We start from the raw sequence: 11,087 nt of genomic DNA on the forward strand, positions 1-11,087 counted from the left end.
GAGAACCCACTGTTCCTCAAACAGCCAGGCAGTAGTGAAAAGGGGAATCAGGAATCAGCCCTGTCCAGGACTGCAGCCTAAGGTATTAACGTGCTGGGGCTGGGTCCCAAAAATCTCTGGCTCTGTAACTGAGACAGAAGTGGCTGTTGAGGTCCCCAGAAATAGGACACGAGGTGGACATGCTGGGGGTGATGCTTGGCAAGGCTGATAGGAGTGTTCTGTTCTGACTGACCTGCTGCTGCCAGTCACAGTTCTGATTTTATGTCAAATGATGTCAAATTGGCAACCTCCTTCAACATTTTCAGGAAGGACACACAGCAAAGGGGCGAAAGAAAAGGAAGGTGAATGCAATACCTTTACTGCATGCCTAAAACTTTCAATATCCCATGCTGTGAAAGCTGATGAATCATTCCCTGCACATGCTTAAACCTGAATCTGGTTATGTTTAAACTTTAACTCATGACTTCATGGTGGAATATTAGCCATGTCATACCTAGGTGCTGAAATTTCTAGAGAATTTCTTAAATTAGAAGGACAACCCCTTCCACTGTAAATACTGTTTTCCAGAAAAGTGTTGCAGTATCAAAATTGCCACACATATGCCAAAAATGTATCTATATGAAAAGCCAAGCGTTTAACATACATACTTCAGGTCAAGAAACTACCTCCCCATCATGGAAATTAAAATTTCTCTTCATTGTAGAAGATGATAAATGCCAACATAGTTCTCCTAACTTTCATTATCTTAAACTAAAAAATATGTCACTAAGAGTCAGAGTGGCCAGGCCCTTGGGTGAGAGGAAATTAACACCAATGGGGAACCTAATAATCATTGATCCATCATTATTTAATTACACTTGGATGGCACAGAGAGGGTGTTCTGCCAGCTGGACTATCCTGTGGCCAGATTAAGAGGGCTGTCAACTCTATCTGATCTGCTAAAAAATACTGCTGCCAAGCAACTTGGAAAGCCCCCAAAACATCCTCCTTAATGTCAGTTATGTTTATACTAGTATCTTTATTTTTAGCCCACCCTTCCAAAACACTGGGTTCACACAAGAGCATTAACTCTGGAGTCATTTATTCTTGTTATGCTGAGCATGCAAACCCCTCGGATGGCTACTGCCACCCTGGCACATCCCCACCTCTGTCACCTGGCTGGGCTGACCCTGCTTGCCCGAATTCAGGGGACGGTGAGGAGGAGGAGCAGGACAGCCAAGTGCTGCGATAGCAAATGCCCTGGGGAATGCTGGTGAGGGACCAGTTCAAATGGGGCTGCCTCCTGTGCGAACCTGGGGTCCTCTTTCCCCACCCGCGGGTCTTGGAGGCCCCGTGGCCCCCCAGGAATCATCGCCACACTCGCTCCCCGCTGCCCAAGCATCGGCACAGCCCTGCACCCCCAAACCTCTGCACAACCTGGGATCCCACCCTGATGGACGCTGGGGCTGCCTGCTGGGCGTGGGCACCGCTCACGGGGGGCGAGCCGGGCAGATGGCTAACACCGGTACACACCGACAAACACCGGCAAGCACCGGCACACTTGTAAGCAGTGACAGATTTTTCCAGTCGCTGGAAAAATGAGCGTTTACCGTTTGGCGGGGGTAAACCAGAAAGCTGTAACGTGCTGACCGTAACGGGAACGGACGGGACCCCCGCCCGCAGCAGGGACACCGCGGGGCGGAGCCTGGGGACAGCGGGTCCCGGAGTCGGTGTCACGGGGGCGGGGCCTGTGCCACCGGGGCGGGGTCCTCCCGCCGCGCTATAAAGCTGCGGCTCCGGGCCCAGCCGCTGCCGATCGCTGCTCGCCCGCCCCGTTCCGCCTCGTTCATCACCCGACGGCAATTCCTGCTGCGCCACAGCCATGGCGTCGCTGACGGTGAAAGCTTACCTGCTGGGCAAGGAGGAGGCGGCCCGTGAGATCCGCCGCTTCACCCTCCTGCCCCCCGCCAGCTACCAGGCCATCCATGACCGAGTCGCCGAGCTCTTCCAGGGGCTGCTGCGGGCCGGTCCGCCGCCCGCCTTCCGCATGCACTACAAAGGTGAGCGGGGGGGCTCCTCCCGCGGGTCGGGCCCCGAGATCGCTGCCGCGGAGGGTGGGAAGGCCTCGGGGTTGCTCGGTGACCGGGTGGTCCCCGCCATCCCCTTCCCCCCTCCCCCATCTCCCGTGACCCCCGGACGGGCATCTCATCCTCCGCTTTACCCTCTGTAGATGAGGACGGGGACCTGATCGCTTTTTCCACCGACGAGGAGCTGGGGATGGCGATGCCTTATGTGCAGGACGGCGTTTTTCGTGTTTACATCAAAGGTAACGTCGCGCAGGTCCCTAGGGCGGTAGCGGGTCCCCGGCTGTGACCCCTGTGCTCGCCTGCAGGCCTCCGAAAATGGGAGAAAGAAGCCTGGTGTTGGCTGCAGCCTTCGGGGAGAAAGGTTAAACATAGAGCAAGGTGACATACCAGAACGGGAACTCTCTTTGAGGCAGGGTAAACAGATCACAGGTTTCCTCCTAGCCCTGCCACTGGGGCTGGTCCAGTGCAAGACACCATTGCCACCCTGGCTCCCTGGAAATGCTGGAGTAGCACTGGTTGCTTTGATATTCACAACCATGCGTTGAGAAGCCTTCAGTCCAGCTTATTTTTCAGGATGTTTTTGCTCCCTGGACCTTCTGTTCAGGTATATACCAGCAAAGCTCTATCTGCAGTCCATCTAATGAGTCATGCCAGCCCGTGCTGGAGTCCCTGTTCTCATCTGTTATGACTCCTGGCATTTCTTCATTACTCCCTCTCAGAAACATTTTGTTCTTGCGATACTTAGGAAGGGAGGATGAGAAGCCAAATGGGGCAGTGCAGCACTGCTCCAAGATACACACGTCAAGAGACTGTTAAGGTTAAGGAATGCTCAGTGTGAGGAGCAGGTATCTGCGAAGCCCCTTCACACTTGGTTTTAAGTTCTCTTGCATGCCCCCAGCTTGTGTCTGGCAGCCAGTGTAAAAATAAACTGACCTAGTAAGTTAATACTGCTCTGACAAGGGCTGTTTGTGCTTTCTTTTCCTCTCATTTCCAGCCTTTAAATAGTAACCTGGTTCTTGATGTAAAGTTTCCTTACCTTTCCTTAACAGAAAAAAAGGAGTGCAGGCGGGAACACCGCTCGCAGTGCAGCCAGGAGCCTCGTCGTGACATGGTGCATCCCAACGTGATCTGTGATGGCTGTGAAGGACCCGTGGTGGGTGCCAGGTTCAAGTGCACTGTCTGTCCAGATTATGACCTGTGTAGCACCTGTGAGGGGAAGGGCATCCACAAGGAGCACAACATGGTGATGTTTCAGAGCCCACTGCTAAATCCATTCGAGGTGAGCAAAATCAATGGAGGGGACCTAATGAATGGGATATGACTCAAGTTTAAGTTTTAGTTACTGAGAATCTGGCTGTGAACAGAGTCACAGGAAGATTACCCTTTACAGTGGCTTCCACGAGGACGCTGGCTCCGTAAAATGAGGCATGGAGGCCCACCCTTCCCATGGATGCACTGCTGGGGATATCCTGGCCCTGCAGCTCCGTGCCAAAACTCTGAACAAGCCCAGACTAATGCTGCAGCCTCCAGTCCACCCAATGCAGAAGGTAAGAGGTGGTGCTCTGGTAAACAAGGTAGTGGTGGAAGCAGAGTAGCAGAGATTCTACAGCATGGGGTGGGAAAGTAGACATAGGAACTAATCTAGTTTGCCTGAAATGTCACTGGCACCTTTCAGCACAGAGTGGGATTATTTTAAGGCATGCTTGGGCCCATGCAGTAGATGAGGATGCAGAGACTATCTGGAATCAAACCAAGCCGAGCTGTTAGGTCAAGCATGTCACTCCATATCTGCCTTTCAGCATGGCTAATGAGCCTTAACAATGCTAATGCCACTGGTTTTCTGTTCCAGAGGTAGCTCAGAGTTAGTTTTTGTCTCTATACTGCTGTTGTGCAAGTGTATGTGGGTGAGAGCAAATGAGCACCAAGATCTCACGGTGCTCTTTCTCTTTGAGCTTCTATGTGTGGTAACATAAGTTGTTTTTCTAGAAGCTTCTACTAACAGCCAGCCTCAGGACCCCAATGTCACCTTCTTAAAGAATGTGGGGGAGAGCGTTGCAGCTTTTCTGAGCCCCCTGGGTAAGTGATTTACCATTTGTTATCCTAATCCCTGAGACTGGCTTAAAGGACTTGTAGCAGGAGCAGCAGTCAGCTGTTGTGCCTGATTCTGGAACTACCTCATGCTACTATGGCTTGAAGGCTGAACAGTAACAGTGTTTACTCCTGGTACTAACAATGCCTGGGCTTAGCACAGCCACTCAGTACCTTTTTCAGAGCCTTCTTTTAGAAGAAAATGAGGGAAGATTTCATCAACAAGTCACTACTGTAACACTAATTTTAAGTCAGCAGTGACTTGGGATCTTCCCTGGCTTATGTGGATGTAGTTAATTTCTGACCTTCTAAATGTTTGTCTTTTCTGTCCAGAGGAAGATGACTATTTGGTGCTTTGTATTTTAATCCCAACATATTATATGGCAAACTGTAGAATTACAGAAGCTTTACAGCATTTAGACTAGGACTGATCCACACTCTTGTAGGACAGAGCTTTGGAAAAATCTCCTAAGACTTTCTCCATCTGAAATGCATTTCTAGGTATTGAAGTTGATATTGATGTGGAACATGGAGGACAGAGAAGCAAAGTGACTCCTGCTTCTCCCAACCAAGAGAACAGTGCTCAGTCAAGCAGCAGTACTCTTAACCAAAACGTTCAGACCAAACCCGACTGGAGTAACACAGATTCTGCTTCAGAAGTAAATGGTGTTTCAGAGCAGATACAAGACATGGTGATAGATCCTGTGTCCACACAAATGGAGGATGCCAGCTTCCAGTCCCAGGTATAAGAATTATGTCACTAATGTACTATTTTTGGTGGTGAGGGTTTAATAGAAAGGAAGATAATAATCTGTATTGTGAGGTTGACTATTAAGATGTCAGAAGGTTAAGTGATACACAGTACTTAAGCTTTACAGGCTTACAGCAAAGGTGGTGGGACTTCTTGTGAATTTAATTGTAATAAAGGCAGATAAGTAGGAGCATGCATCTTACCTGGAAAGCACTGCAGCAGCCAGACCTTTTCTTCTGTCCGTTTCAGGAAAACAGTGAATCCAGCAGCAGTTCCTCAGGTGGTGATGAGGACTGGACCCACTTGTCTTCCAAGGAAGTGGATCCTTCCACAGGTGAACTGCAGTCTCTGCAGATGCCAGAGACAGAAGGTCCCAGCTCCCTGGATGAACAGGATCCTCCCCAGCCAGGTCCTACAGGACTGCGAGAAGCTGCACTCTACCCACATCTCCCACCAGGTATGAAAATGGAGGTTTCCTAACAAAGTAACTTTCACTCAGGAACTGCCAACTTCACCTAACATAGCTCTGCTTGTAGAGATAGTAGAAACCAAGTTCACAAGTTACAGCTAAACTTGTCTGTAACTTTGTCAGCAGATATGGCAGCTCTTTTGTGCCCTGTTGAGGACAATCAGGTTCTTCTCTTCAATGTAGGCAGCAAAGTCTTTGAACACTTCTGTCCTTAAGCTGCTGTGCCATTCAAGCAGCATTACAAAAAGTGGAACCCTAAACCATATCCTTGCTATGGACCCTTCAAGAGTGCCCTTCAAACCAGGATGCAGATCAGTGCATCCTGTGATGTTAAAGCAGCATTTTTCTGGGGGGAGCCATTAACAGTAGGCCGGGCATGTAACACATCAACTGCATTGAGTCCCACAGCAAGACTCAGCACTTTCCTTAGCTGGTTATTTCTAACATCTGCCCTCCTGGGAGACAAAGGAGGGTGTGTTTTGTAGCATTTAGCTAGTTATGTGAGGATTAGTGCCAGCCTACCTACTGTGTGGTATTAAGGGCTTGGCTGGTTTGCCAATTATGTGAACTATTTCAACTTCATTCTTCTCCTAACAGAAGCAGACCCTCGCCTCATTGAGTCTCTGTCCCAGATGCTCTCTATGGGCTTCTCTGATGAGGGTGGATGGCTCACTCGACTCCTGCAGACAAAGAACTGTGACATTGGAGCAGCATTAGATGCCATCCAGTACTCCAAGCAGCCACCTCACTTGTAGTAGTACCCTGTGTAACAAAAAGCACTTGCCTTCAAACTAAAAGTAAACAATGCAGTACGAGTTACCCAGCAGTTCATCTTTCTTCCTGCCTAAGGGTTTGTGTCTCATGTTCCTAAGTACTTGTAGAATGGAGGAAAAATAAATGCTTCCTGTGCTGAGTGCAAGTGTCCTGTGTTTAAGTACCCCAGCACTACTGCTGAGCCAAACTCTTCCTCTCATTTAACTGAGAGCTTGTGATTCATCAAGCAGCTCCCTCAGTAAGGGAGGCAGCCCAGAACTGGGGTCCTGCCTTTGTGCACATACCTCATGTACACCCCCAGGGCTGCATTTTTGAAAAGAATCAGTTGCTTTGCTGGCTCTGAAGCCTGTTCTGCAGCTCTGGTGGAAATGGTTGCCATGGGAGAGCTTAACTAAGGAGTGGGAAGGGAAAGTAGCTGTAGTTTGTAATGGGGAATCAAAGAATGTAACTGTACTGGCCAGCAATCCTTGGAGCTTTCTCCCTCTAAGCTGACATACTTCCATTCTCCTAGCTGATCAGGTCACTGGACAACATTGTGTAATCCCAATACTTGCCCACTGCAACAGTCTTTTCCACCCTCATACTCTTCCCTCAGACACAGCCATGCAGCAAATAAACAGCTTTAATATTGCAGTTCTGGAAGGCTTAGAGTAAAGGCAGCTTCAGGTCAAACTCGTTTCAGTACTCAACATACAAAATACAACATAGAGGTGAAGAAACTAGGACCCAAAATGCCTGAATTCAGAGATCATCTTCAAACTCCTCACCTGTGCAGAAGAGGTGTTCACAAGAAACACTGCTTGACTTTGGCCCAGCATTACTGTAAAGGACATTTGCTCTCCCTGTGCTATCCAGAGAGCACCTGCCTGCAGTCAGCTCCAGAGCACCAGATCCTGCCCTTATCAGCTGCCTTCGAGGGTCTTTGAACAACACATCCTCAGCTGAGCAACTGGTGCTGGGCAGCTGGGAGGCAACCTGCTCAGAGCTAGCAATACACTGCTGAAATTCAAAGTCCCTACCTTGAGGCAGAGTTCTCCCAGCCTCTGCTGAGCACTTACTGGCCATAGCAGCATCTGCTGCAGTGGTGCTGCTTAGCCCCAGCCTTCCACTGCCCTCCTGTGGTGACAAGGCGGCCCTGGCAGCATTTTCACTACAGTAGTCAGAACATGAGAGAAATTTTTCCCACTTCGAGGGTTTGGTAGAAGCAGTTGGGGTTTGTGTGTTCTCCTCAGGCACTGTGGCCTCACAGCCAGCACAAACCATAGTGTCTCCAGAAACAGCATCTCCACCATCTTCAGCAGCTGCTGCTTCTAAACATTTCTTGTGCTGGAAGAATAAAGATTTTGGTTATAAATCCAGCATGCAGAGCAGGCAAAGAAAGAGCTCTTGGGTCCTTCATGTGCATCCACATTCTCACCAACCCTCTGAGGCAGAGCTGAGGCTGATGTTCTGGGTGGGCCTAAAAGTTCTGAGCTGCAAAGGCTCAGGACAACATCACTGGCACTGCAGGTGATCAGAGGGAATTAGTAACACAGCTACCACAGCAGCAAAGAGAGAGAGCAGCTGTGCTGGCAGAGGAGTCTGGAGCAACCACTCCACTTACACAAGGTGGCAATGATTTTGCTTTGCTAAAACTCCTCAGAAAGTCATGACAAAATTTTCTTCCTGTCCCCAGTCATTTAAATGGAAGAGCAGAGGAAGGCTCATAATCATAATGAATCATAATTCAAAATTATGATGACACAAAAGAGCTCAGGAGTACACTGGGTTGTTTTGCTGGCAGGAAGCATTTTCTACAATTAAAAAACCTCAGTGGTTTTAACCTTTTTGGATGGGTAGGCAAGCTGGAAAACTCCATTTTCCTCTGCATAATCCTGAACATCACTGGAAAGAAAGCTCTTCTGGTGTGTCCTGCCAAAGAAAAACAGGCACAAAGAGGACAAATTAGCTCTGATGTGATTTTTTTTTTTTCACAAATTACCAGAAACTTTCTTAAAAAGCATGGCTCTAGCAATAAGAGAAGTTTTGCCCACAAATACAAAATTCCAGCTTAGCTCAGGTCATACACTGCAACCTGTACTTTTTTCAGCTACCAGAGATGAGCTCCCTCACACAGCTCTAAACCTCATCTCACCACTCAGGGGTAGGAATTACAAAAAAAAGTTCTTTCTGTACCTTTGTTCTTCCCCAGTGTTCTTCCTTTGGGAACATAACTGTTGCCTCTCTGTATCTGCCTCCTCCTCCCCATCTTCCTGATCTTCACTGTCCTTGTCCAGATATTTACTCCAGCGACTGACTTCTGCCCTTGCCTCCTGCAACATCAGGGAATTACCAAAACCAGCAAAAATACCTGGTTCTCATTTCTGGCACTGTGGAATGACAAGTCAGTTTAGGACATGTGCCTGTGTTGTGTTCCCAGGCTCAGTATCCCAGAGGAGCAGAGGTTTTCTGTGTCCATCTCCCTCCCTTTGCCTCTCTGATGATATTTCAGCTGAGCCCCTGCAAAGGGATCACTGATTTCACCACAACTCACCCAGGTCACTGAGGGTTGGTATTCCCCTCAGCTTTGTAGGTTTCTTACCTGCTGGACTGAGCTGTCTTCACACAGCACTGCTGTGTTTTTGCTGCCATTTACTGATTCTTCTGTGCACCTGAAAGAGATGTTTAAGCTGGAGGTTCTAGAACACATTTCTGTCTGTTGAGTTATAATTTTCAAATCACCCACCCACAGCACAAGGGATTGGATGGAAAGCAGGGATAACACCACTGGATAGGCAGCATGTCATGTAAAAAAAGGATCAATAGTAAACCAGATGTCAAACAAAGGATTTGCAAGATATATTCCCCAAATACTTGAAAAAAATCTAATTAGAGGGGAGCCTTCCTTTCTATACAGAGTAGCAAGTTTGATCTAAAGCTGCTAATCACGAAATGGTAAATTTTAATTGATCATAATTAGGGATAAAATAGTGTGTCTTTTGGGACAGCAGCTGGAACCCACTAATTATACCCCCAACAACCAGGAAAAAGGAAAGTTATTTCAAAATGTTTTGAATTTCATAATGTTCTGAGGGATTAGAAACAGCAACCCTTTTTGATAAAGCAAGCATGAAATGAGTTTTCTTCCCAAAGCTTAACCCTGAAGCACTGCATACCCACAGCTGAGTTATCTAATGAGCTTTGGCTGATCTCTGAAAATAACCTTGAGTAAAAAGGAAGCTGGACCAGTTCAAGACCAGTTCAAGATTAGGCAATTTGTTAGCAGATTCAGGAATGAAATAAACAGGAAAGTGTACTAAGAATTTTCTAGCTCTGCAGGAATTACACCCAAATGCACTGAACAAGACTTCTTATCAACAGCAGCAGTGATTACTCAGCAGATTCACAGTGTGAAACCCCAGTGCCAGCAGTGAGGTAGCAACAGCCAAGAGTGGAGGATGTTTTCGCTGAGGATGCTTATCAGTCTGTCATCAAAGCATGAATAAGGCCAAAGTTAAAAACCCAAAACAACAAACCCAAACCTTACTGCATGTATTTTCATGAGAAAAAGAAAAATCCCAGCCACCCCACACTATTAGCAATAACACTTTACAACAGGGCTAGAAACCCTCAGTTTATGGCACAGGCACCTAATGCATGAAGATGCACAACTCTAAGTCATCAAAAGAAATAAGCAGATAAACACTTTACCATGATGTCCAACCAACTGCTTCCTCTGCCTCACCCTGCAGCAAGTTTAACTTCTGCACATGGTGCCTACAGTCCAGGCCAGACCCTTGGCCATAAACCTGCAAAAAAAAGAAAGAAAGAAAAAAAATTAATAAAAACAAAGCTTAGGGAGCAGCCAGAAGGAAACTGCACAACGTGAGCCTGCACCCCAGGTAACACTGCAGTGCTAAGTGAAGTTGGGTGATGTGAGATGTCCTGGCAAGGGCTCCCCAATGCCACCCTACAGGGCTCCCCACTGCCACTCTACAGGGATCCCCACTGCTACCCTTCAGGCTCCCCACTGCCACTCTACAGGGCTCCCCACTGCCACTCTACAGGGCTCCCCACTCCCACTCTACAGGGATCCCCACTGCCACCCTACAGGCTCCCCACTGCCACTCTACAGGGCTCCCCACTGCCACCCTTCAGGGCTCCCCACTGCCACCCTACAGGGCTCCCCACTGCCACCCTTCAGGCTCCTCATTGTCACCCTACAGGGCTCCCCACTGCCTCCCTTCAGGGATCCCCACTGCCACCCTACAGGGCTCTCCACGGCCCCTTCAGCCCAGCCCGGCCCCTCACCTTCTGCACCGCCTGCCGCTGGCCGCAGACGCTACAGCTCCACTTCCCGCTCCGCTTGGCCTAGGAGAGCGCAGAGGGGGTCATTCCCGCTCGTCCCGGCAGCCCCATCCCGCAGCCTCTCCCCGGGGTGCACCCACCTGCTGCACCTGGAAGAGGCGGCAGGAGCAGCACCGCAGCACCCAGAACCTCTGCGCCATCCCGCCCTCACCATGGCAACGCGCGCTTCCGGACACGTGACACCGCCGCTACCAGCGAGGCGGCCGCTCTGCCCCACAGTCCGCCGAGATCCCGCGGCCCGGCCCGGCTCGGCTCAGCCGGTACCGGACCGCGAGCATTACGTACCCATTGGGTCAATTCCTGCAGCCAGGGCTGTTTCTCAAGCTGCTTCTTAGCCTGGGCTGCCGGGGGAAACACGGCGGGTTTGCAGCTGCAGAAGCAGAACCATCTTTGGACTTACCTGGAGCTGCGTCTGGCTGGGTTTGAGTACAAGTAAATATACACAATAATAATTTGAAGGAAAGAAGGTAAAAACAAACAAAGAAACAACCAAAAAAACCCCCAAAAACTAAGAAAAGGAGGAGAAGAAAAAAAAAAAAAGAGAAAGGAAAAGAAAAAAAAAGAGAAAGGAAAAGAAAAAAAAAGGGGGGTG

At 48.9% G+C, this 11,087-nt stretch overlaps 2 protein-coding genes across 4 annotated transcripts; one reads left to right on the plus strand and one right to left on the minus strand.

The window, feature by feature from the left end:
- Positions 1-1,742: 1,742 nt before the first annotated feature.
- On the plus strand, positions 1,743-6,288 carry SQSTM1 (sequestosome 1). 3 transcript variants are annotated; one of them, XM_030458938.1, is made up of 8 exons: positions 1,743-2,039; positions 2,210-2,305; positions 3,116-3,345; positions 3,457-3,613; positions 4,053-4,142; positions 4,656-4,897; positions 5,155-5,362; positions 5,972-6,288. In XM_030458938.1, exons 1-8 carry the CDS (start codon positions 1,862-1,864, stop codon positions 6,127-6,129), a joined length of 1,359 nt encoding a protein of 452 aa, XP_030314798.1. In that variant the 5' UTR covers positions 1,743-1,861; the 3' UTR covers positions 6,130-6,288. The 3 variants fall into 3 exon arrangements, with proteins under 3 accessions (XP_030314798.1, XP_030314800.1, XP_030314801.1); XM_030458940.1 differs by having other exon boundaries at positions 1,770-2,039; positions 4,056-4,142; XM_030458941.1 differs by lacking the exon at positions 4,053-4,142 and having other exon boundaries at positions 1,770-2,039.
- A 293-nt stretch (positions 6,289-6,581) lies between these two features.
- MRNIP (MRN complex interacting protein) lies at positions 6,582-10,635 on the minus strand. The gene is made up of 7 exons (XM_030458942.1): positions 10,576-10,635; positions 10,439-10,498; positions 9,839-9,936; positions 8,730-8,799; positions 8,324-8,460; positions 7,972-8,059; positions 6,582-7,474 (listed from the first exon to the last, which is right to left on the minus strand). The coding sequence occupies exons 1-7, from the start codon at positions 10,633-10,635 to the stop codon at positions 6,890-6,892; spliced, it is 1,098 nt and encodes a 365-aa protein (XP_030314802.1). The 3' UTR covers positions 6,582-6,889.
- Between the last annotated feature and the right edge of the window lie 452 nt (positions 10,636-11,087).

This window comes from Calypte anna, chromosome 13, assembly GCF_003957555.1.
Source record: "Calypte anna isolate BGI_N300 chromosome 13, bCalAnn1_v1.p, whole genome shotgun sequence".
NCBI classification, from domain to species: Eukaryota; Metazoa; Chordata; class Aves; order Apodiformes; family Trochilidae; genus Calypte; species Calypte anna.